Source organism: Labrus mixtus, chromosome 7 (genome assembly GCF_963584025.1).
Source record: "Labrus mixtus chromosome 7, fLabMix1.1, whole genome shotgun sequence".
Taxonomy (NCBI): domain Eukaryota; kingdom Metazoa; phylum Chordata; class Actinopteri; order Labriformes; family Labridae; genus Labrus; species Labrus mixtus.
The window spans coordinates 27,497,738-27,522,910 of NC_083618.1; the positions used below are offsets into that span (position 1 = coordinate 27,497,738).

At 41.6% G+C, this 25,173-nt stretch overlaps 4 protein-coding genes across 6 annotated transcripts; 1 reads left to right on the plus strand and 3 right to left on the minus strand.

Annotated features, from left to right (window-relative positions):
- Window positions 1–5,984: 5,984 nt before the first annotated feature.
- Window positions 5,985–10,708, minus strand: pdrg1 (p53 and DNA-damage regulated 1). The gene is made up of 5 exons (XM_061041456.1): window positions 10,563–10,708; window positions 8,745–8,820; window positions 8,131–8,205; window positions 7,944–8,024; window positions 5,985–6,510 (listed from the first exon to the last, which is right to left on the minus strand). The coding sequence occupies exons 1-5, from the start codon at window positions 10,644–10,646 to the stop codon at window positions 6,428–6,430; spliced, it is 399 nt and encodes a 132-aa protein (XP_060897439.1). The 5' UTR covers window positions 10,647–10,708; the 3' UTR covers window positions 5,985–6,427.
- A 1,453-nt stretch (window positions 10,709–12,161) lies between these two features.
- LOC132977076 (protein FAM217B-like) lies at window positions 12,162–15,103 on the minus strand. Of its 2 annotated transcripts, none has more exons than XM_061041458.1 (4): window positions 14,879–15,103; window positions 14,517–14,595; window positions 13,772–13,839; window positions 12,162–13,672 (listed from the first exon to the last, which is right to left on the minus strand). In XM_061041458.1, exons 1-4 carry the CDS (start codon window positions 14,992–14,994, stop codon window positions 12,322–12,324), a joined length of 1,614 nt encoding a protein of 537 aa, XP_060897441.1. In that variant the 5' UTR covers window positions 14,995–15,103; the 3' UTR covers window positions 12,162–12,321. The 2 variants fall into 2 exon arrangements, with proteins under 2 accessions (XP_060897441.1, XP_060897440.1); XM_061041457.1 differs by having other exon boundaries at window positions 14,517–14,601; window positions 14,879–15,102.
- Window positions 15,104–15,837: 734 nt separating this feature from the next.
- svbp (small vasohibin binding protein) lies at window positions 15,838–18,952 on the plus strand. The gene is made up of 3 exons (XM_061041470.1): window positions 15,838–15,988; window positions 17,817–17,947; window positions 18,101–18,952. The coding sequence occupies exons 2-3, from the start codon at window positions 17,834–17,836 to the stop codon at window positions 18,185–18,187; spliced, it is 201 nt and encodes a 66-aa protein (XP_060897453.1). The 5' UTR covers window positions 15,838–15,988; window positions 17,817–17,833; the 3' UTR covers window positions 18,188–18,952.
- A 2,284-nt stretch (window positions 18,953–21,236) lies between these two features.
- Window positions 21,237–24,970, minus strand: fbxo2 (F-box protein 2). Of its 2 annotated transcripts, none has more exons than XM_061041460.1 (6): window positions 24,832–24,970; window positions 23,875–23,939; window positions 23,398–23,524; window positions 23,226–23,318; window positions 23,003–23,141; window positions 21,237–21,726 (listed from the first exon to the last, which is right to left on the minus strand). In XM_061041460.1, exons 2-6 carry the CDS (start codon window positions 23,909–23,911, stop codon window positions 21,592–21,594), a joined length of 531 nt encoding a protein of 176 aa, XP_060897443.1. In that variant the 5' UTR covers window positions 23,912–23,939; window positions 24,832–24,970; the 3' UTR covers window positions 21,237–21,591. The 2 variants fall into 2 exon arrangements, with proteins under 2 accessions (XP_060897443.1, XP_060897442.1); XM_061041459.1 differs by lacking the exon at window positions 24,832–24,970 and adding an exon at window positions 24,153–24,306.
- Between the last annotated feature and the right edge of the window lie 203 nt (window positions 24,971–25,173).

Genomic DNA, 25,173 nt, shown 5'->3' on the forward strand with positions numbered 1-25,173 from the left:
TAAATATTCACAATGCTTTTTTTTAGTATAAAATATTATAAGGGATCACTTAAACAATAAAACAATAACTACAATATGATTTCAAAGTTTAAGTTACTAACATCGTAATGTACCTGAAAGGAGCAATATGTAACTGTGACATGTAGAGTCTAAAAGTGGTACTGCAGTCCAAAGTCAAAACATTGGAGAGAGCTGTCTCCCCCCCGCCCCCACCTCACGACAGTCAATGTGCACGTGGGTTGCCATGTCTCAGAAACTGAAGCTTCAGTGTTTAGCCAGCTCATGGAAGCTTTCTGCGCTCTAACCTGTCTGTTTATTTTTCAAAATCTTCTCCAATATTGATCCTAGTTTTACCACCTGGAGCCTTAGAAACATGCAGAGGCTTTTTAAGTCGGGTACAATCGCTTCTATCTGAACCAGTTCACTTCCCCTCTTCCTGCACTGCAACACATGTTGGTTTGCTGTTTGCCTGGCAATCCGAGGAGCGTCTAAAATGTCTGTGCGGCTGCCTCAAAACCGCCTACCTTCTCTTGTCCAAACAAAAACAGACCATTCAGGACCGAAGTCTAAACTCAGAAGGAGGACATACTGACTGCTGAACTGTTGTCAGAGAAGACAGCACTTGAACATAGCATGTTTCTTTAATGTCTGATGATAAAGGTCATTGTAGTAGATCTCTTACAAATTGGTCCTTTAATTTAACACTAGTTTATTGGCTTTGTGAATTGTACAGTCGATATAACTTTTACTGTATTCACTCGGAGGACCAAATGGTCTCTGACATATGTTAATTTGGTTTAGTAGCAGAAAAAGGAAGCGTGAAAAGAGTGCTCAGAGGGAGAAAAATGTTTATAAGATGAAACCGTGACAGATTGCTGATCCCAGCTCTGGTACTTTTTTCACCAGTGTCTGGCTTTTTGGAAGTCTGATCTCCTGCGGTATCAAGGAGGAGATAGACGCCTATGGATTAGTGATGGCTTTAAATATTCCATATGCGTTTTTATGACCCCCACCAAAACAAGAATGTGAGAGAGATACCTTGTTTAATGGCTGTGGGACTTCACTGAATTCACAAACTTGACTTGGTCCTAGAGGTGAAGGCTTGAGCGTGTGCTCTTTAATCCACAGCAGGAAACCGAGATAGGTGATAAAAGCGACACGTCAACATCTGCTTCAGAGTCGGGACTCATTTTCCCTCTGCACGCTGAAAAGGGGGGAGGGGTGGGGGTGCCTCAAATGATTTCTTTTTGATGTGAAGAGAGACTAAAGTGTTGTTTCACCTCTTCAAAATAGCCAGGTTTTATTATTTACAACACCCTTCGTTATGTTACTGGAAACTATAACTCGGTGGCATTACTCAATTAAATCACTTGCTGTTGAGAGTTGGCTGCATGTAAACGTAATTTGGAGGATGGACATCATCTTAGCTGGTCAGCTGGCCACTGGTGAGATAAAAGAAACCCTTACGGTTTCATTCGGAGCTGAAGGACGGATGAACCGTGCAGATTAATTTTAAGGAGGAGACCTCTGGAATGCTTCAGTCACCTAGGTTAAGACGGTTGTTGATGTTCTGTCAAAATGCCAGAGCTTATTTTAAGTGTTTTGAAGTTAAAGGTCAAGTCAACGTCGGCTATAAAAGTGAACCAGACCATCAGAGAGAAGATTTACAGTTATTTTACCCGCCACCTGTGCATCAGGATAGAGGTGTCGGAAGATTAACGTGCTGTTAATCATCCTTCCGACACCTCTATCCTGCCGACACCGCTATCCTGCTGCACAGGTATATTTTTACATCTTAGTTAAGATAATGTTGTCAAAATCTGAAAGGTTTTATAACTAAATGGTTAATGGTCTTGAGCTTGTTTAGTGCTTTTCTAGTCTTCTGACTGCTCAAAGCCCCAGCTGCATGTTCATCCTCCAACTGTTACATAATTTCATCATTTAGGTGTTTTTTAGTATATCTGTGATTTACAATGTGTTTTCATACTGTGCAGTTTATGCTCCTCACTAGAAAATAACTATACAACATTTGTTTTTTTTATCATATCATAAATGTGCAATTACACAAGTACTTCATAATCATGTGCACTAACTCCAGCACGTTTGCACTTTAACTTTTCAAAAGTACACTCAGTTTACTGCACATTACACACATTGCACAAGTTTACTTTTTATTTAAATTTTATTTTATTTTATTGACCATTTTGTACCTTTTGCACAATTTAGAATTTATTACTGTAAATATTATTTATCTTATTTTACCTCATTTTATTTGATCTATTTTACCTTATCTTATGTTACCTTATTTTGGTTGTATTGCACCGCGGGACGGAGACAAACGCAATTTCGATTCCACTGTATGTCTGGCATATTTTGAAATTGACAATAAAGTTGACTTTGACTTTGACTTTGACTTAATACTCGGGCACTTTACCTCCCATGGCAGCACTTTAAGCACTTTCCCTCTGAAAGAAACTTTATGTTGTTGTTTGTTTTTGCTTGTTGTAGTAAAGATCACTATTTTGTTTCCTTTCACTTCCTCTCTTTTCCTACTGCACCTCCTTCAGTACACTTCCTGGTTTCTCACTCTCTCCTCTCCCCCCCTTGATTGGTTGTCGTTTGCACTCTGTCACTAATTCATTAGATTTAATTCACCTGCCTACTCCTTATTGAAGACTGCACTCCCTTGAACTCATGCTTTTCATCCTCACATGGGGTGGCAGTTCAGCAATGCGTGGATTTTCAATCCCATGTGTGTCTCATGTTACCCTCATGATTCACCTAACTTGAGAAGAAATAAACCTGTTACATAAAGTCAAGTCTTGTTGGATTCCTGCATTCCGATGCCCCCATGGTGACAGTACCTCAACTCTGAACCCTTCTTAACACTTGTCATCGTGGATTTATGTAAAATTGTATAAGTGTGTACCACCTGCCAAGGAACTACAGATGGATACTCGGAAAGAATCAAGGAGAGAGAAAGTGAGTGGGGAACGAGATGAAGGAAAGGAGCCACAGGTCGCCTGGAGGACCACATCCTCCATCATCCTCAGCAATTTTGCAATGACAGTAGGAAACCTCCCTAATGGGGCCCCGTAATCTCATTACTCAGCTTTGCAAAATGAAAGTCAGTGTAATAATTAAATGATGAATGGTTATTAAAGAACGAGTGACAGACGGTGGTCGGAGGCGCCCCCAATTCATTTTTGGGTAGCAGACTCTAGAATCGTCGCTGGTCTCCATACATGGGGGGGCGCACTTAACCACTATGCCACCGGCGCCCCTTTAGTTAGCCATGCGTTTAAAGAATGACTGTGCTATATAAAGCTCTCTTTTTCTTAACTTCACTTTTACCTCAGCTGCTCCGCTGCAGTGTTGAATAATCTGAGGTTTCTTCATTTCAAAAAACAGCCAATAACTCACAGTTAATCTTGATGCCAATTCTGAGGATTTGAATGACAAAAAGGAACGACAGCTAAATAAGATCTTTTTCTCTAGAAAGCCATAAAACAGCTCAGCTTCACAGCGGGAAGGAACCGAAGCCACACACGCTCACAAACTGCTGACACGCCAAGTAAATTTCTCCAGGAGTTCAGTTTAGTGTGGAGTTAATAGTTCTGTAATCAAATCAGGGGATATATTGACATCTCCAAAGTAGTGTCACAGCTGTTAGTTTTACATCTTGTTCATCCAGCTGTTTCAGCAGTATCACTGTTTTCTGGCACAAACACGGGTTCCTTTCCTAATCAGTGATTAATATGTCAATACTGCGGAGGGGAAAAATCAGAGGCAGTGATTTGACCTTTGATACATCTCAACTCTTCGCTGTCACACCCAGCACAATTAAACATATTTTATGGATTTGTTTTCATTCCTTTTGGGCGTGAATATTTTCATCTCGTATAGTGTGGTAAAGCCAAACAACAGCCTTGTATAATCAATCATCGGTTTCAGAGAATGTTGTTTTGATTCACGGCTCGACGGCAGGTGGAAGACAAAATGCTGAGCGCGCGAGTGTGTGTGTGTGTGTGTCACCCCCCCCCCCCCCCCCCCCTCCTGAAACGAAACACTGTTGCATGTGTTGCTCCGTCTAATTGTCTTTCATTCGAGACGGTCGGCAGGTTCCCATCCTTTGACTCATAAATGTGTCACTCAGAGCCGCTTCCAGGTCTGAGAGCGGTGGCACGCAACCAAAGTCTGAAGAGAGAGTGAACCCACAACCACCGCCACCCCCCCCCCCCCCCCCCCCCCCACACACACACACACACACACACACACACACAATCAATCATACCTGCTGTGTGACTGTCCCCGTCTCTCCCTTTCACCCGCAGCCAGAGGCTATTCGTGTCTTTGCATGCTTCATGGCATGTCAGACCACGAGATGACACTGCCATACACACAGTTTATTACCCTCAGGACGGCACGCTCGTTGTTTATCACACACAATGTGACTGAGAAGGTGAGGTATGTCTCCTTCAAAGACAAAACAACAACACACACTGAATAATCAATTACTGGGAAACACTCGCGATCAAGTAGATACAAACAGATTAAACGTGTTTATTCTTTGACACCATGATTAATAAAGGACTTGAGGGGGAAAAAAAAGTTTCACAAGAAACATTTCACATCACGCGTTGGCAAACACGTTAAGACATCTGCAAAGATTGAGGGACTTGTTCAAATTCCAGGAATAAATGCTGGAGTGTATTACATCACCTATTATAAAACGATGCAACGGTAACACCAGATAGGCTACACAAATATTTGTTGTGTGGATGTGGGGGCACCGAGTTTATAAAGGCTTTGTTTTTTCCTGCGCGCACTACTGCACTCTACTGCCACCTTGTGGTTATGAAGCAACAATAAGGCTTTCGTCACCAACGCTGTTGTTTGATGGAAGGCTGCAGGGTTATACAGGCTGGGTTTTCATCTTCACAGCCGTACTGTCCAGTTGTGGATTATGACATTGAACTCACCACAGTGAAGCCATCGGGGCTGATGATGATGCGAGACATCAATTGAAGAAGGTCAGATGGCTCAACTAAATTTTCATCAGTTTTCAAACAGGCTGTATCTCAGCTGTTTGCAATTAAGGATTATTACTGAAAGTTTTATAACCTAATGAAGAAATAGTTAAACTACAAAAACTGAATACTTGTTTAGGACCTGCTTCATTGATTGAGGTGGTTACTGGTAAATGGACTTGAGCTTGTTTAGTGCTTTTCTAGTCTTCTGATTACTCAAAGCGCTTTTACATCACAGGTCACACCTACACATTCACACACTGATGGCAGAGGTTGCGTTGTAAAGTGACCATCAGAAGTAACTAATCCCATTCATACACAACCGACGAAGCAGAGGGAGCAATTCGGGGGTTAAGCGTCTTGCCCAAGGACACATCGGACATGTGGTTGCATGAGCTGGGGATCGAGCCCCCAGCCTTTCCGGGTGAGAGGCAACCGCCTCTACCAACTGAGCCACAGCTCCCCCCTCCCCCCCCCCCCCCCTCCCCCGGCCCACTGGGTTGTGGCGGGGCAGGGGGAGTAACTAAGAACCATCAGAACGATTTCACAGTAGCCCTTTCCAGTGTTGGTTTTCCTGGTTAAATAAATATTATTATTTAAAAATTAACACACACCGAAGTACCTGTTCGTTTCACCTTCAGTCTGAATGTTGCGTGATCTCCCCTCTGCACCGTCTTCAGAAGTAGTAACAGAGGTGTTAGAGGGGCGAGAGGGGATCAGTGGAGCCAGCTGAAGCACAGCACGATGTGTGTGTGTGTGTGTGTGTGTGTCTTGACTGTCTCCCTCTGTGCTGTGCTGCCGCGACGTCACAATCAATATAAAAGGTCTTCAGGCATCATCACAGTGGAGCTTCCTCACAGCGCTGTAGAGAAAATGCAATCTGAAAAGGCCAAGTGAGGATAAGAAGTTTTTTTTAATGGGGTTGTCAATAGTAAGTGTATTACCCACAGGAGATGCTGGTCAACAAGGTCGCTTTAATGAGAAACCAATCAGAGTGCAGGCACAGAAGCTAAACATTACATCACTGCAGACACAGCGGATTTTAACACTTCATTTTCAGAAAAAAACCTACCACAAGCCAATGACGGGGTAAGTTTAAGCTTGTTTAGAACTTCTTTACTTTGCAGTCAAGTTACTATCATTTTTTTTTTTTTATCCTGAACACACTTCCCATCTAAACTCTCAATTCATGTCAACGGTCTTAAATGTCCAAGAGCAGAGTGCATAGGAAGGTTACAAAGATGACGGTCTGTATGATCGATCATCCAGGAGGCTGATTCGGTGTCATCAGATCATCCAGAGGTTTCCGCGTCACAGATCCATCAGAAAGCTGCAGCTGAGTTATTCTGTTCCCGTCTCTCTCTCTTCGTTCCTCTGTCCTCAGACAGATTCAGATGTCATCTCTTCAAGAGGCCGTTTATAGCTTTAAGTTCGTCTGAAGACAGAGGGGAAAGGTTGTAGCCTCGCAGCTCAGGTTTTCCTACAAAAAAACAAAAAAAACAAAAAGACAAACAACGTGGTCACCTTTCAGAAGATTTCTGGATGGGTATTCTCTCAGTTTCGGACTCATCATTAAGTCCCAGACGTGCTGATATTTACACCATAACAGCACCTGAGATGTTTCCTCTAACACTGGATTTTGTTAGTAAGGATAGTGGAGGTCTCTGTCCCAAAATAATATGAAGGAATGTCCCTTTTTCGACTGATTTACCAGAGGAATGGTTACAAATGCAACCCCTCCTTGTTTGTTTCTCCATGTCTATGGCTGTCATTCTGAATGCAGGTTGTCCCTCTCCCAGCAGCTGAACCACACTGGGAGACTTTAGGAATTAAAATGAGATCTATCTTTAAAAAGAGTTTGTACACACTTTCTGAACAGAAAGACATTCTTTTAGTGAAGACAGCTGAACTGTTTTAGACATTACACTAGTTCTTTATTTGTTTTTCTGCCTGGATTTCAAAAAAGGTACAAAAGGACAAAGGGGTCAAACCTTAAGGGTCCAATAAACGGACATGGGGAAAGTGCCCACACAAAAAAAGCCTTTAAAACATCTATCAGAAACCCTGATGAAGTAGCTGACTACAGCATGAGGGCCACACCGACAGGATTTGATTTGGTTTAATCCACATAGCGCCCTCTGCTGGTGGCAGTGAGAAAGAGACCTGCTAGTGTAATACTATGATGCTTAAATTAAATGTTATTTGACTGGTGAATAAATCAAGTAATATCGGCGGAAAATCAGCAATAAAATTAGTCAATACCGACAGATAGTCACTGGATATGCTAACATCGGCCGATATCATCGACTTGCAGATTAATCAGTCGGGCTGCAATAGTTAAAAAAGAAGCACTTACTTCAAGGCTGTGGGGCCACAATAAATGACACATTCACTTTGTCCCTGGTCAAGTGTAAAGCTTAAGATTTAACTAATTTAAACTTAATGTTTTATCCATGTGCTCATCCACTTTATGCAGAATCTCTGCTGGTTGTCAGACAACCTCAAGGTGACAACTGGGGTAACCCCTTATGACAGCCTGTTATTTCATACATCTCTTTATGTGCAGTTTAATATGCTTTCAGTCTCAATTCAAAGTTGGCTGTCTCACAATATTTGCTTTACATGCAGAGATGAGAGCAGCAATCTTTTTCCTTTTTTTTTTTTTTTAAGGTTTATTTTTGGGGCTTTTTATGCCTTTGGATTTAAAGATGGGACAGTGGATATAATCGAGGATCAGGGACAGAGAGAGGGTGGGGAATGACATGCGAGAAAGAAGCCACACAGGTTGGATTTGAAACCGGGGTGCCCGCTTGAAGTACTACAGCCTCCGTAGCTCTAACCACAGGGCTACGGGCGCCTCGAGAGCAGCAAACTTTTCATGTTACTCAGCAAGAAGGCGGTTTTCCCTCTTACCTTGGATCTCACTGAGATGATTGACTTTTGCTTTCAGCGCTTTGCGAAGGTCGTTGATCTCCTTGTCCAGCTGATCTTGGTCTAAAAGGTGAGACGCAAAGACCACAATAGTTCAGTGAGTTCTTCCATTCAGAAACAACATGTGTACGATGAAGCTATTAAAACGTAGAGGGGATTTTTTTCTTACCTTTCTGTATCATCTCTCTCGTCTTCAGGTTGGGGAATTTGATGAAAATGTTTCCCAAGCAAACCTTCACTTTCTCTGCAAACGACATCAATGCTTAGAATCAATTGAGGTATTGTAACAGTTGGAATGTGGACTGTACCTTTAAGACACTCAGTGGCTAAGTCACTCGACGGCGCCTTGTTTTTTATCCCTGAACTTAGTTTGATCGGCGGATACCTGTAACCGAGCTCCTACTTTCCTTATACCTCTCAACTCAACATTAATGTGACGGTTCTTGTGGACACTATATGCTCACACATGATAAAATAGTAGACGTACAACCTAGTTTTTTGCGGTTCATAACAAACAACAAGCATTGTGGAAACCCCCGACAAGCCATTTTTCATGTTTACATTATACAATTTGTTCTTCTTAAGTTCAGACTTTTGCACTGATTGTGAATACTCATATCTCAATAATGATGAAATGTAATCGTCGCACCGCCCTGCTTGACTCATTAATATACCAAGTTACATTTTCCAGGTTTGAAAAGCACCAGGGAAGTCGTTTCCATCCACATAAGATACTGCTTCTGTAATATTCGTCATCCAATCAGATCACTCAGGGCTACTCACCGTTCTTTGACATTTCATTTTTCAGTGCATTCAACGCCTCTCTGTTCCTGTTTCTCTTCGTGTCCAGGTCCACTATCTGAAACATCCACAAGGCGCGTTGGTTATTAACATTAAACAGTAAACGTCAACTCTGCTGCTCGCTTACAAAAACGTCTCCTCCTTACTTTAACTCCCTCATCCAGGTCTACACTCCCTCCCACCCCACTACGCTCTGCCAATGAAAGGCGTCTGATCCAACCTTCACAACAGGGTCCTAAGTCTCTAACTAGACTCTTCTCCTCTGTCGCCCCCCGGTGGTGGAATGAACTTCCAAACTCCATGTGATCTGCAGAGTCCCTCTGTACCTTTAAGAAAAAGCTAAAGACCCAGCTCTTTCATGAATACCTACTAACTTAATGATGATGGTCTCCATATTATTGATGATGATGATGGTAATGACGATGGTTTTTGTTTGATAACGACGACTTATAAGATGGTTTCTATACTGATTAGAGCTCTCAAGAACTGCCCTCAATGTTGTGCTTTGCCTCTGGTCACTTCCTGTCAGCACCTGTGTGTCCAATCAGACTCAAAGCTGATCGTTTGCTCTTACTGACATTGTTCCTTTTTTTTCTAGATCCTTGCTTGTGTTGTTCTTACTCTCTGATGTACGTCGCTTTGGATAAAAGCGTCTGCTAAGTGAATTGTAGAATTGTAGTAAATACATCAGAGACACCGTTGCCTTTATTATCATGGGATGAATATGTAAACTTAGGAGGAGGACAAACTGGCTGCTGCATTGTTGTCAGAGAAGCCAACACTTCAACATAGCATGTTTCTATAATTTATGATCATATAGTAATGTTATTTGTGGTTTAATTCAGTAGATAACTTCAATATTGCTCCTTTAATTTTTATTTTTCATAATAATAAAAGTGTTAAAAGTGCCTGTGTGAAATTTGGCCCATTTGAGTTTGGATTGACTTTTTTTGTCATTTTTTTCCCAGAAAAAAAAAAAATACATCGAGGTATTATGCATCACCATTCAGAAATAATATTGGGAAATTATTTGTGATCCATAACACCCAGTCCTAGTCGCAGCACAAATTACATTTTGTCAGGGCACTGCAGCTTTTATAGAGTTTACTTAATTAACTTTTGGGCAGCATTGAAGTGCCTGGGTCAATATTTTATTTTATTTTTATAAGAGTTTTTATAATTTTAATGTCAATTTGGGTAAATATTGGATTGTAAATATCAAATATAGTATCATAAATATAGTATAGCAAATTGTATATATAGAGATTATAAGGAACACAGGAAGTTAATTTAATTTAATAAATATTAATTATTGACCTGTGGAAAAAGGGGTAGGATTCAATAAGTTTTATACTTCTTCCTACTCCTTTTCAGGCATATCAATTGAATATTTGTAATTTTCTTTTTCTTTTTTTTTTGTGAAATAATTTGAACATTGTTTTTTTTGTTTATTGTATTTTCGTGCTTTTCATTTTGTTTTGTATTTTTGATATGTTTGATTTTATTTGATATGTCTGAAATAAATTTAATCAATCAATCAAATCCAAGAAATTGATATATATACATATATATATATATATTTATATATATAGATATATATATATATATACATATATACATATATACATATATACATACATACATATATACATATATATAATAACCAGACGGAAAATCGAGGATCCACATTTGAGCTACTTAGCTTTGTTGCTAAAGCATGCTTGCTATTCCGTTATCAGTCCGCTTTGTCGAGCTGTTCACACAACCGGCTCATTGTTTAACAATAATGTATTTATTTACCTGTTGTTTAGTAGTGAGAACATCCTCAGCTGCCTCTTCTACTTCTGTCAAATACTCCAAAACACGCAGTGATACCGCGTCCATGGTGGCGGACTGTGTCGCTACAAAAATACGTCCGGACTGAAACAACAACTTCTTCTTCTTTTGATTTTCCTTTAAAGGTGCGTTACCGCCACCCACCGGACTGGAGTGTGGAGCAGTAGATTGGCAGACAAAAAAAAAAGGAAATGAATTGGGGGTGAAAACAACTAAATATTTTCAATTTATCCTGTTAAAAAAAAATCCTTCCTTAAAAAAAAATGTGATAAACTGATGTTTGTTTCCTTTGGTGTGTCTCAAAGCAGCATCTTTTCAAACAGATCCTAGTTCCCTCCTTTCTTTCTCATATAGCCTTTACATTTAGACTCAGATTGCCCACAACTGCATAGACAACACCTGCCAGTTTGGATGTTTCCCTATTTATGTGAGTAGATTAATTTAGTTGGAAACAAAACCGATCGCAAAATAATGAGTCCCCCCCAAAAAAACTGTTCATCCTGAAACGTTTATTTAGATTTATCAGAAAAAAACATGAATGTGTGGGTTCAGATTTACCATTAGGCATACACTGGCTAAGGTAGATAAAGTGTTTTTATTAAGGTCAACTACAACAGTAGTTTTGGACGGAACATGTTGCAGACCCAATCTTTAATGTGATATAATGTGAACATCTATTTAACTCACTTTTAAAGACAAATGTCTACACAATGCACTTTATTTAAGAGGTTTAACTGATAAAAACCTTCATTGTGTATCTCAAACTAATGATTTTTGACCTAATACAACAATGAAAGTTCACTTCCACCCCTCACATTTGTAATGCAGAATAAACACATCTGCTGCGTTTCTTATACATTCACATGCTGGTTTATAGTATTTGATTATATACTTTACAACTGAACAAAATGCATGCTTGTGGATCTTTGCCATGCCTTGTTTTGAGGGATTAATCAGGAGAAAAAATCGGACTTTTCTTCATCCAGTGTGTAGTCTGCTTCATGGAGATTTGAGTAAAGACCTTTGTGTGACTGCATCTAGATTTCTTGGATGGATGCACAAGCGGATTTATTTTTTTGCATTATTCATGGAGCTGTGACTGTGCAGGTTTGGCTCTGTAATAATGGTTGTTGTAACCCTGGAAAATGTCAGTAGTAGTAAATCCACCTGGCTGCATCTTGCTCCAGGTGTAGTAATTATTTTTAAGTTTAATGAGTTAAAGCTCTTACTACACGATCCTTGTAATTCCTCTGTACACCTTAAATGAAAGAAAGGTTGGACGAAGCAGCGGGAGCGACCTGTGGTTGCACCTGCAGGAGCTGGAGCCTATCAACCAGATCTACCACTGAGCCACAGCCGCCCACATATACAAACATGTTCAAAAAGAGACCGTTTTGGTTGATTAAAGAACAAAAAAGACTTTATTATAAATATCTACACATTAAAAAAAAAAAAAGCACATATGATCGGCGTGTGAACATTCAGTGCTGTGTTAGCTTATCGGACTGTAATCACAGCGTTGGATTTAACATGTCGTGTTACTAAATGTGTTGAGATGAAAACCTCCTGTGACACTTCACATCCTCCAATGAAAAAATACACTCCTGCTCCACTTTCTGTTAAACTTTTCAAAATCAAGAAAATGACTGAAATCATACATTCTGATAAAAAAAAAAGTCTGCCACTCTGCCGTTATGTTTACGCCTTTATACTCAAGTTGCTATTATGTAACAAATTCAACCTGTTTTGGTCGGTTTGATCTGGTCATTGGAGACATTTTCCCCGGTAAATTGTCCATTATTGCAGTGACAGCATCTGGTTTAATCTCCTGATCCTTGACCCCGGATGTTTTCCTGCACTCGGCTCCTCCTCTTCTGCACTCAGAACCGCTCCGCCTTTTCTCCGCTGCACCTTGCGTTCTCTCCGCGCCGCTTCTTCTCTGCTCTGAACCGCTCCTCCTCCTGAACCCCGCGGTCCTGTAGTCCCACACGTCCCACAGCGCTCCAAAGGGGCCCCAAACGCTGCAGTCTCTGGGCGTGGAATGAGGCTTCATGTTAGCACCTTGAGCGGAGGTCCGGAGGTTTCCTGAGGCTTGCATTCTCCTCAGGTGGCTGTTGGTCCCCGTCGGACTGCCGAATCTCTGCGCTCGGGAACCCGAGCTCCTCTCGGATGACTGCGCCCGGCTCTCGCTGTAGCTCCTTTTGGGAAGCGAGGTCGGCCCCCTTTGCTCCAGCGTCGGACTTAGCCTGGACTGACGAGTGTGGCTGTGTGTGGGGTGGCAGCATGACGTCCCACAAGAGGCGGCGTAGCGGATTCGGCAGAGAGTGCAGGCACAGCCGGATAGCAGGGCAGAGTGGCTGGCCAGAGATGAGAGTAAAGTGAGGGGGAAGGCACGCTGACTTTGGAGGATGCACTTAGGAGAGCTGAGGCGTGAGGTGGCAGCAGCAGCAGGCGACCTGTGGCAGCCGGATATCACCTCCGACGCCGCTGACTTCCCGCTCTCCTCCTGCACAGTCTGAATCTGACACCACTCGAGCTGCAGCAGCCTTTCCAAGTACCTCTCCAAGGGGCCCACAGCTCTGGGTCGAGGGCCCCCGCGGCCCTCCATGTTGTAGAAGACGGCCAGCTGACTGAGGCTCCACGAGTTGAACGGAGGAGGGAGGAAGTCAGGGAAGTCAAAACCCCCGTCGCCGCGTCCTCTCGGCCTGTGGATGCGAGACGAGCGCTTTTCGTCCTCGATGACTTCCGGTCTCAGCTCAAGCTGCGGAGGGTCCCAGCGAGACGGCGACACAGGAAGTCTCTCAGACTCGGACAAGTCGGCGTCACTGTCGCCGTCGTCATAGCCGCTCATACCGGAGACCTCCGAGTTAAGCGAAAGGCTGTTTAGCACGTCTGCCGGAGTTGGCGCAGACGGGCGATGGCAGGGAAAGGCCGGTGTGTGTCTGCTCCCTCTGTAGCCGCTGTGCTTGTGTTCTCTGTGGCTGCAGCGCTGAGCGGCAGGCTGCACCGCTGGCTCCATACTTTTCTCTCCGGGGGATGACGTTTGGGATTTTGACTCCGAGGTTGCCTGAGCACTAACAGGAAAAAAAATACCATTAGAATATAATCAACATCCACACACAACAGAATGGGAATACATTTTTTTTTTTTTTTAAAAAGGAGAACAGTCTCACCTTTGATGAGAGGTTTTGCGTTTGGTCGAGGGGGTGTGGGGCTTGTGCTTTCTTCTCTGCTGCAGCCTCTGTAATCAAAGAGAGACACAGTTAGGTGCACAGTTGTTTCTATTTATAACTCGTGATTATTCACACTTACACATATAAGATAAAGATAAGATAAGATATACTTTATTCATCCCAGCAGGGAAATGTAGGTGTTCCAGCAGCCAGCATACATACAAACACACAACACAACACAACACATACATACATATCCCACCCATACAAAAAAAACATGAGCCCACAATACATAGCCAGGATGAAAAAAAAGTGGTATGGATGGTCCATGTGCATAAGTATGATAGATAAATAAAGAATTATCATAAAAACGCAGTCAAGTGTGCAAAATACAGTTTGATATATGCAGCTCAGGCTAAAGTTTAAAAGTTTACTTAAAAGGGAGTCGTTATAAAGTGAAATTGCGTTACACAGAGGTGAAACTTAAAAGAGTCAATTACACTAAAAATAGTTCATGATAAAAAAAGAAAAGGTGGCCATTAATTATGTGAACATTTTAAAGGAATAACAAGCCCATTGCTATGAGAATAGCCCAAGTTATTCAATTCAATTTGAAAATGAAGTGCTAAGAAAAGCAGGCGTAGTGACAACATTAGAAAGTCTTTTTGATTCCACGTCAAATATTTACAATACTTTTTTTTTGAGGCAATCAATTAAAATAGTTCTTCTTCACCCTCAAGCTTACCTTCTCATTATTATTTTCCTGACTTGGGGATGAATACTGGGGCAGCTGGGGCTTCCTTTGTGACTGCCGCCTACCCATTCTGTTGCTTTGAACAGGAGAAGAAATATTAAATATTAAACATAACCAATGACCTAAATATCACTGCAGGAGAAAACACATATGATATGTTGTGAGATTTATCAATGCACTGCCCATGTTAGGTTTCTCTATTGTTATCTCACACATATGAAGCACAAAGGCAGAGTGTGTAATCATCAAAACAACACAGGAGTCGTGAATCTCTCTGCACCTTACAGACCCACGCCCACATCTCTGAAATCCACATTTCTTTCTTAAATACTGAGTCCTATATCCCACGCTACCTGTCCACATTAGGCCTGTTGTTGCTCCACGCCGCCTTCTTCTTGCAGCCCCTCTCCCTGATGGAGACCTTCTCCTGGCATTGTTGTGGCACTCGCTCCAGCAGAACTGTGCCCATCCCCACTCACAGAAGGCACCAATGATAAAGGAGAGTGGGATGTTCAATCGGAAAGTGGCGGTGTGATCGTAACGCAGGGCCGAAATGCTAAAAAAAAAAAAAAAAAAAAAAAAAAAGGGGAGGGGAGGGGAGGTCTTTTATTTCCTGCAAAAAAAACATGTCGGCGCAATGCATGTTCAGCTGCCGTCCAGCAGAGGGCGGTGTTGGTTCATACAGTGCGGTGATCCTTTGGCCTACCTGTTAAGCAGGGATGGGCAACTTTGGTCACAGCAAGTCATTTAATTCTCACTGCCAGAGGGCCAAATAGTAGTAAAAAAAAAAAAACAATTACAATCAATCATGTCTCAAATTAAATTTAACATATATCAGTGATGAAATATTATTATGGACATATTTCTGTTTTTTATGATTTCATGGCAGATTTTGTCATGTTTTCTTCATGTTTCTAATTAATTGATGTTTAAAAATTGATCTGAGGGCCACATTGAGGGTTGATGGGGGCCGCCAGTTGCCCACCCCTGCTGTTAAGCATGGACTGTAAATATCAAAGGGGAGGATACATCCGCGAGAGGATCCTGTTTGCATCTCGTGTTGACTCTGAGAACAACTCTGGTTTCTTTCAGTTTGTGATGTTGGTTCCAGGGGATTTCAACCAGACACCTTTAGGTCACTCCATCTTCTACCCAGGAACTAAGACTATTAGCCAAGCTATCAAAACACAAACTACAACAAAAAAGGTTGTCCAGTCTAGTTTTAAACGTGACACTCATATTTTAATACAGTCGAAACCCCAAGAAATCCGCAGCTACTGTAAACTTTGACACAATCCCGGAACTTTTCATACACACGCTTGTGCTGCATACCCGGATGTGTTTATCGGTGACACCCGGGTAACAGCTGTTTGAATCTTGCTTTGCTAGCTGAATCTTGAGCAAATAATTTCTTTTCGGCCTTGAATACTACACGAAAGTGCGCCAGTACCCGGAGTTAAAAGGTAATGTTAAGTCGATATGTTTTTATTTATGAGTAAACGACGCCACAACTTGACTTTAAGCCAAAATACGTGAGTTTCTTGAGAGTCTGTAGAGGTTATTTTGGAGACGTCGGCACACTTTAAAGTACATCTCTGTCAGCGGGATAGTGTATTTAACTTATCAGAAAATACCGATAAACATACATACATCTTTTAGTGACCCTTACCGTGACCTTTGACCTCTCTACAACCCCGCTCAGAGAGAATAATACGTCCTGTGAGTAGACAAAATATGAGCACATTAAACACGACCTGTAAGACCTCTGATGTAAAGCACTGGTTACCATAGTAACCACCGAGGGGGGGTCGCTATATGCCTTCAAAAAACAAAATAAACGAACTAACTAAACATATAAAATGATTTCAAAATTGTATATTTTTCCCCATTTTTGTAAAAATCTACCCCAAAAAAATGTTCAGATTTCAAACTAAACAATATCAAAAAGTGAAATAAAAATATGTTTGATATAATAATACTAACAATGTAAGTTTGCACATCACACTAACAATGTAGAGGACTGCTGCTCTTGACACATGAAGATGCACACACCTTAAGATTTAATTTTTAATGAGCCCTTGCAGGGAAATTCAGTTTTTACACTCTGTAAGTCATGAACACACACATGGGCTGAAATATACACACACACACACACACACACACACACACGATCCTATGGGCATGCACTAATGGGGAGATGCGGAGCTGCCCACAGGTGATCTGGCATCTCTCTGGCATCTCTCCAGACCAACTTCTATATTTGGTCCGCACCGGGACTTGAACCGGCGACCCTCCGGTAGACTGAGCTACTCCCCGTCTATAGTTTGATATGTCCACACAGTGCTGAAGTCTAAAAATGGGAATGACTTGTCGTGTATTCTGCTATTGTAAATTAATTTAATGTTTTTTAGACTGTTGTATTATTTTGAGTTGTTTTGTTGTGTTGACAGTTTTTGAATGAGCCTGCGTGTGCATGACTGTGTGCAGTGCAGTTTTTTTAGATTTATTTTTGGACTTTTTGTGCCTTTTATTGTAGAGATAGGATAGTGGATAGAGTCGGAAATCAGGGAAAGAAGTCATTTAAGGATACCTTTTCCGATAGAACAGGACAGCTGTCATTAAAAGTAACACATGAACACCAAGATTCCTTCAAGTGTTTGTGTCGGCGTCCGTCTGCCCCCCCACCCCCCCCAAAAGCTGTAAACCTGGTGTGCTACGTTATACCTTAACCACCCCCAATTAGAGTTGGGGGTCCTCAGTCTCTGGCACCCTTATTTTGGGGGTCGCAAGCCGAAAAGTTTGGTAACCCCTGCTCTTACGAACTCTCTACTCAACACTGACTGGAGTATTATTCAGAGAAGGTTCATGTCGTAATTCATGCAAATATAATGTCTACTGTTTTTGAAGCGGCTTGTAAGTTATGTGAGGGAAATAGAAAGCTTTTGTTGATGATTCTTGTGTTTGGTTTAGCTTTGTGCTCAGGTGTTTCAGATTGTAAGAAATCTTCTGTTTCGGCGGTTGTGACTTAGTGGTGGAGTCGGTCGTCTCTCATCTGGAAGGTCAGGGGTTCAATCTCCTGCAGCCACATGTTCGTGTGTCCTTGGGCAAGACACTTAAACCCAAGTTGTTCCTGCTGCTGCATCAGCGGCGTATTCATGGATCATTTCATACTTATGGACACATTACATATCAGCCTCGGCCATCAGTGTGTGAATGTGGTGTCAACAGCGAGTCTTTGAGTTGTCAGAAGACTGGAAAAGCTCTTTACCATTCTGTTCCATCTATTCTTAGACTGAAGGACTGTCAGCATGGAGCCCGCCTGCCGTAAAGACAAACCGAAGCTGAACTCTACCCCGACAAGAGGAGACCGAGCCAAGCAGAAATCTGCACAACAAGAGCTCAAACAGCGGCAGAGAGCGGAGGTGACCCACCTTCCTGTTTATAATCCTGGTGCCTTTATGATACACCAGCATCACCTCCCAATAGACTTCATGTGTGTCTAATGCATTTCCTTTAGAATAACACCTCACCCCTGTTTGATTAAGTGTGTTTCCTGTCACCCCCTTTATTTCCAGATTTATGCCTTGAACAAGGTGATGACGGAGTTGGAACAGCAGCAGTTTGAGGCCTTTTGTAAACAGATGCAGTCGCAAGGAGAATGACGAGTCCCGCCTTCCTCTCTCCCCTGGACCAGGAGCCAATCACCTTCTGAGCACACAATGTACGCACACCGCTACAGACTTACAATCACACGCTCTCTGAAGTTCAACGGGACAATTTCACTGACTCAAAATGTCTGACTCAGCCGCCTGTCTGTGCGAGAGACGACTGAAAGCTTTGTTTGACCATATGACCAACAGAAGATGAATCACATATGTCATATGAATACATGATCAGACCTGAGCTTGCAAGCTCCCTTTGTAGTACCCTTAGTAGTGACCTTTAAATGTACATTTGTTAATTTGTAATTTGAACTAGTCAAACTGATTATCATCTGAACATAACCCATTCAGGAGGCATCGTGTTATTTGCCTCAGAGTGGTAAAGTATTCACTGTTCTTCTAAGTCAGAGACCAACCAGTTCAAAGCAGGTTATGGAGCTCTGGTGTTTTCTTTCTGTTTATGCAGAAAAATATCAAGATTTGTTACTTTAACTCATTAAGCCGAGTGAGTAGATTAGAGCCACATGAGTAGCTCTACATGTTGAAAAGAACAAAAACATGATACAAACAATATATAAGTCATTTACATCAAAACTGTTTTTAAAATGTGATAAAAGAGCTGCACAGGTTCTGTACTCGGTTGTATATCAGCAGCCACACAAAACTTCAACAAAGAAAACTCCAGCAGCTGATATTTGATTTTATATGTCACTCTTGTATTTCTGCAAAAATTAAACAAAATGTTTTTTTTGTCTATTTATTAAATCTGGAATACTGTCGTTTTGGTGAATGCACATTTTATTGTGCAGTTTATACAAAAGTCCTTATTTTGGTGTCATCAGTCAGGTTCAGTGTCTGAGAGCTTTAACTTCACGGCTGATATTGAAACATTTTAGAGAAGTTGAAGTGCAGTGATTGGAAATCTCGGAGTAAAAATGTCACTTTCTTTTACCTGACGTGGGTCAGGAGAAGATGTGTCACCTGATCCTCTTAATTACGTGGTAACGCTGCACCTGGCCATCTTTCTCAGTTAGTCTCCAGGCGTCTCTCCAGTTATTTTAATCCTAAAACACATTCAAAACACTCACACTGAATTAGGTGTTTGTAAGATGCATCTGTCAAGTTGTTCTCTGCATTTGACACAGAGTCAGAAACAACATATTCAAACACACAGGCTCAGACCTTTAAAGTCATGCCAAGACGCTAGGCGCTCTGAAGTGGTGGTTGGAATTTTGATGTTCTGTTACTTTTGTCGCTTGGCTTTACAGTTTTAATTCTGGCAGTGCAACTTTTTGATCATGTTTTTTTTTTTTTCAAAAGGTTTATTTTGGGGCTTTTTATGCCTTTATTTAGAGACAGGACAGTGGATAGAGAGAGAGAGAGAGAGTGGGGAATGACATGCAGGAAAGGAGCAACAGGAGGACTATAGCCTCTTGACAGTGAGTTCAGCTAAGCCAGCCAGGGGACTGACGTGGTAAATACCGAGGGTTGTGCTGTGGACAGGAGCACCAGCAAAGAAATCAGAAATAAGATCAATGCCAATTTAAAGTTTTCACCTCCGTACAATTACATCAAAACAGCTCATTTCTATGACTAACATTTTCAAAGTGGAATTAAAGCCCTGCTGCCCAAATACACTGAGTTTTAAAAAAGTACCTCATACTACCGCGCTCTAAAAAAAATCCAGACTACCCCTTTAATGCATCTTTAAAAACAGACTGTTCTGTTATGTGCCGATGTTAACGGTGCTCACTTTGAACACTCATGTGAATGAGGTCATACGCTGCCCACTGGCCTGCACATGAAAAGTAGTGAATTTTACTTTAACATTTACAAGTTTTTTTTTTAAAATCAAAATCACTTCTTTGATTTTAATTGTTAAATATTTATAGTCTTTACGGGCCTATGTCCATTTTCACTTAAGTTATAAAATGTTATTTTAATACAAAAATAAAAGTTCGTTTTTTTGTGTTTTTATTGTCTGCATGTTGTCAATCTACACTAAAAAAAAAAACTGGATTATGATCGTGGCTACATGTCTATTTCTATCTTAGAAGTTGTTACCAAGGTAAAAAGGCTACATGAGTTAAAACATCAGTACTGACAATCTAATAATACAATATGTGATATAACACTCATATAAGATAGTTAGGAACTTTAGATTATTGCATGTTTGTACATTCCCTTAAGTGTAAATTTGATTATATATTTGAGTATTTTATACAAGCAGCAAAATCAGGTAAGTAAAAGTGAAGCCAATGTGTTAGTGCAAAAAAAAAGCAGTTCCTCGAGTGTCCACTAGAGGCTGGCTACAAAAGCCAAGGAATCCCCATTAGATCCCATATTTAAAAAGCCCATTTTAACATCAGGAATAAACATGTTTAGAGCCTGAATCAGAGAACTAATTAGGTATGGATCGCTGTCTTTTACTGAAGTTGAATTTTTGTAACACATCTGTTTTGATTCTATTGAGCCTAAAAGTTATTCTTTAATTTGCGTGATTAAGGGCGAGGTTGAGTCGACTTAGCTGTTTGCCAGGAGGCTTAATGCCAACACTACCTCTTTGTCTGTGTTTAGATTGATCTAACACTAGGTTGAGAGCATTTCCAACATGGCCACCGCTAAATTGTTGGGCTTCAGAAACAGATAGGTGAAGTCTCTGAGTCGACGTCCATGTTCTATACATCTATGATCTTGTAGTTAATCATACATTTGAATGCAAAAAGATCCAAACCTTAGAACAAACTAGAACTGCCAGGATATAAAAAGTTGTGGAGTAAAAAGGACTCAAGTATAAGTGTAAACTGTAAAACGATCAAATCAAATAAAAGTACCTTGAAATAGAACCCAGAATAGAATTTAAATTAACGAAATCGTTTCATATCTTCTACCAGCCTACATATCTCTACTTGTTCAGTTGTAGCAGCGTGCGTGTCCTCTGCCTCACCTCGTCCGCCCTCTTCAGTCCGTGTAGATGAATCACAACCCCACAGCATGGATCTGTGTTTACAGATCTTAAAGTTAATATCCAACAAAACAGGCGGTGATGTAATGTACAACAGTTTTCATCTTTTTAATTCCAATGTACAACTACCCCACACACCATACAACACATCATTTATGTTAACACCAGGGTAAGTCACAGTCCAGAGGTAGAAGTTAAGAAGTCATGATTCACGACTATTTCAAGCAGCAGATATCTAAAGTTAGTAAAGCTAACATGCCACCATGATAGGTTTATTTTTCTCAGTGTAGCAGTATTTTTCTGACAGCATTTATAGATTGTGCATAAGGCAAAGCTGGTCCTCTAGAAACCTTGAAACCTAGACTACACTGTGTCACTCAGGAGTTCTCATATCACCCCCCTCCTTACTCCCGTCACCCTCACGACCTTCCCTTTCTAATCAAACCTCGAGAGTAACAGAGCTTCCAGTGACCCGGACTCCGAACCAGCCATCCCAGAACTTGGAGTCTTGTCCTCCGTGTTCAAAGGAAATGAAACGCATCCCGGGGCCGTAGTCAGAAAATGTATGGATGACCTGCAATTCAATGAAAGACAAAAACACAGTGGTGATCAGTGCAGTTAGGACGAGACTGTCCAGAATCAATATTCAGTCAGGATGCACTTTTAATAAACCCAAAACAACACGTCTACTGAAGTTACAGCCCCCTGAAACCTCACTAAAGAATGAATGGAAAAGGTCATCTCATGTTGTTATGGAGGGGAGTGTAGGTTACACAGGTTAAAGGTTAAAGGTTAACAGATGGGTCCAAAGATATTGGACTTGGGTGCAGGAAAATGTTTGCATCCTGTTTATGAATCAACTTGTTAAATTAAATCTTAAAAAGAAAATGATCACCTGAAGAAGACATCCGGTCGAAACGTTTAAAAAACACCTTTTTTTGTGGCATTTGAGGGTTAGTGTGCGGGCCGATCTTCTTCCTCACTTTGTTGTTTTTGCACAACCCTGCACCTACATAATGAACACTATCTTTCCTTAACATTTAGCAGGAGGTCATCACAACTGTAACCACGGTAACGACTAGGTTAAGTCTGCATTTTGCTCGGCATGGAAAAAACACAGGCCTCACGTTCATCTGAGAGGCAAAAGCAAGACTTTGCACCCCCCCCCCCATGTGGACAGTGCACTTCCTATGAAGATTCAATCTTTGTTATTTGCCTCAGAATCAGAATCAACTTCAGGTGTGTGTGTGCAAAAACAAGGAAGTTAACTTTGCTCTCCATGTACAAGCATTCAAATGTAACTGATATGTACTAAAGCCTAAATTAGACAATAGTGCAGTGGTATGAAGTGCAAAGGATACAGAATTAAACATGATATTGTGTAATTATGTTACACATGGGATAGTTTACACGAGGTAGATAGAATAGAGACTAATGTCAGGTAAAGGGGAAAGACATGTGTGTCCATACAAATCTCACGTACAGGCACAGTAGGTGTTGGTGTTGTGTCACAGAATATCACACAACGTGCCAAAAGACACATTTGAGCGTTAAAATTCAGTCAGTGTGCAGTTTTTGGGTGTGTCATAAGTTTTCAATAACACAATTAAACCTGACCATCAGTTTGTCCTCAGATGAGGTCCACTTGTGTGCACAGGTTTTTCCAGTCAGAAATTGTGAATGTGCGTTTAGCATTATGTTCTCATGTACCAGTGACAGTTACAGAGTCATAGCATTGAAAAATAAACATGGTGTTATCGAACACAGTTGTTTGCGAGATGAAGGGTCTCACTCCCATCACCTCATCTATGTCCCTTTCCTCTCAGACTTGCAGAGCAGTAGCTGTTTACCTGTTTCCATGAGCAGTCGTCACAGTCGGGGTCGAGGGTCACCGGCTCAGGTTTGAACTCTTGTAAGACCTCCTGATTATCATCCAACAGACACACGCTCATTTGATAAGTGCAGCCACAATCTGTCCTCCCGCAGTACCTGCAGGATGAGCCCACATTAGTCAGCAGTCACTTGGAAAAAAAAAAAGTGCTCCAGTCAGCCCCGTCATGTCCTCTGTCTTACCAGTCCTCCACTGTGACTGCAGGCTCAGCGTCCAGCTGTTCTTCAGTGTAACCCTCGGCTAACAAGTCGACCACCTGTCTCTTCAGACACAGCCTACAGGACACACACAGTTAGTCAGAAAAGAAAAAAACTGGAGGACTCAACTCATCCACTTAACTCATCGAGCACTCACTCAAAGGAGGTCGCAAAGTACTTGGTCACTCCGTCGCTGCAGAAGTCGAAGCCACAGTCCCCCGGCATTTCCTCCACCTTCCACTGGCTCCCTCCGTTCTCCGTCAGCTCCCAGAACTCCAGCTCCTCTGGGATGGAAACGCACAGTCTAATGGCGTTAATAGTAGCATTTCATATTTTCTACCATGTGTCCCAACACATTTGAACTGATGGTGTCAAACAGCAACATAATGATGTTTACTTAACACTGCATGGCACACCTGCAGCTTGCTGATAATATTTTGGACTGAGACTGAGGACAGGTATAAATAAGGTCTCGTCAGGTACTGAATATATTTTAATATTTTAATCCAGTCTAGCTCACATTAGTTACATAATCGGTATGCATGTCGGCCTGCACGTGCACATGGAGTACAAACGGAGATACACACGGCCTGGGCCTGCTGTAAATCCTACATAAATACAAAACAAATCTTACCTTCCCCACTGGGATTCTTCAGCAGGTTTCTGGCCATGATACTGCTCAAACAGAGAGGATAGAGCCTTGACAGGAAAAACAGGGAACAGAAGCGTAGATCAATAAGTGTTCCTGCTGCAGTATTTAGATCCACTCTAAATCGATCTTTCTTTGGTCCAAACAAAACTGCATTTGCAACTTCTCCAGGAGCCTGGAGCTAAGCCGTCCATATGAAACTCCGCACAAAAACAAACACCTGTCTTAGAAATAAGGCACGCAGCTGACATCTTAAGACTTACATGTATAGTGGTAACAGTTAAGTTTTGATCTCTTGAAAAGTGTCTCGATACACAAATGTGTTGCTGCCAACTAACACTGTGCTGTCCAGTGTAAGAGGTTAAAAATAAAGTGCCCAATACGAGGCTGGACCCGGTGTCCCAAAGCAGGCCAGGTCCTCCACAGATTCCAAACCCCCAAACAGTAATACCCTCTGTGCTGACTCACTGCACAACAGACGGGGCAAAGCCATCCCTCTTAACATGCTGAATAGAAGGTATCACAGAGGATCAGTCGGTCATCAAACCTACATCAGTCAGCAGGAAAACAACCTGCGCTAGAATGTTTGAGGTTGGATCATATAGGAATAGCTACTGAAGTGTTTTTTTTTATCTTTACAACACAAACGATAACTGTTAGAAAGTGAAAAGAAAAGTGTCATTTCATGCTCTGTTGGAGCGCAGTGCATTGAAGTGTCTCTTATCTGAGGCGCAGAGAACAGACAAGGCTTTGTGTTCACCGAATTCCACTTGTGTGTGTTTTTGTCCTGCATTTTCTCTGCCTACTGGAGCTTTAAACAGCTGAGTCATCTGCCTCTGCAGAGGAACTAAAGATGCAGTGCGAGCACATTTAGGTCAGGCTGTACTGTAAATTACATGCTGCACTCTGTCTTATTATAACGCATAAAAATATGTTACTCACAGCCAGAGGAAGGCAGGTGGGAACTTCTCTTTCGTCTGTGTGCTTCTCTGAGTAACACTTGAGCTCCACTGCAGGATAGCGCCCTCATGACAGAGTGGGTTTTATAACCAGGACACACACACACACGCACACGCAGGGAGAGGGGAGGGAGGAGGAAGAGGAGGAGAGAAACCAAACACCCTGTCTGCAGGAAGGAGCATCAAACACAGCAGAAACACTCGCGCACACACTCAGCACAAACGTCAGTCAGCGCTCAAACATGAAAACCAACAGTGTAATAAAAAAGTTGTTTATTTTCTGTAAAGGTCAGATGTTAATTTGCACAAGAAACATGTTAATGTT

Bases quoted from the DNA above. Each gene is read 5' to 3' on its own strand.
- pdrg1 (XM_061041456.1), bottom strand. From the start codon at position 10,646: ATGGACGCGGTATCACTGCGTGTTTTGGAGTATTTGACAGAAGTAGAA. The intron at 8,821-10,562 runs GTAAATAAATAC...TGGATGTTTCAG, and splicing joins TTCTCACTACTAAACAACAG to ATAGTGGACCTGGACACGAA. The intron at 6,511-7,943 runs GTAAGAGGGAAA...GTTTTTTTGTAG, and splicing joins TCATCTCAGTGAGATCCAAG to GAAAACCTGAGCTGCGAGGC.
- LOC132977076 (XM_061041457.1), bottom strand. From the start codon at position 14,994: ATGGGCACAGTTCTGCTGGAGCGAGTGCCACAACAATGCCAGGAGAAG. The intron at 14,602-14,878 runs GTAGCGTGGGAT...TCCTGTTCAAAG, and splicing joins AACAGGCCTAATGTGGACAG to CAACAGAATGGGTAGGCGGC. The intron at 13,840-14,516 runs GTAAGCTTGAGG...CTTTGATTACAG, and splicing joins AGGAAAATAATAATGAGAAG to AGGCTGCAGCAGAGAAGAAA.
- svbp (XM_061041470.1), top strand. From the start codon at position 17,834: ATGGAGCCCGCCTGCCGTAAAGACAAACCGAAGCTGAACTCTACCCCG. The intron at 17,948-18,100 runs GTGACCCACCTT...CTTTATTTCCAG, and splicing joins AACAGCGGCAGAGAGCGGAG to ATTTATGCCTTGAACAAGGT.
- fbxo2 (XM_061041459.1), bottom strand. The intron at 23,525-23,874 runs GTAAGATTTGTT...TTTCCATCCCAG, and splicing joins GAAGAATCCCAGTGGGGAAG to AGGAGCTGGAGTTCTGGGAG. The intron at 23,142-23,225 runs GTAAGACAGAGG...CTCATCCTGCAG, and splicing joins GCAGTCACAGTGGAGGACTG to GTACTGCGGGAGGACAGATT.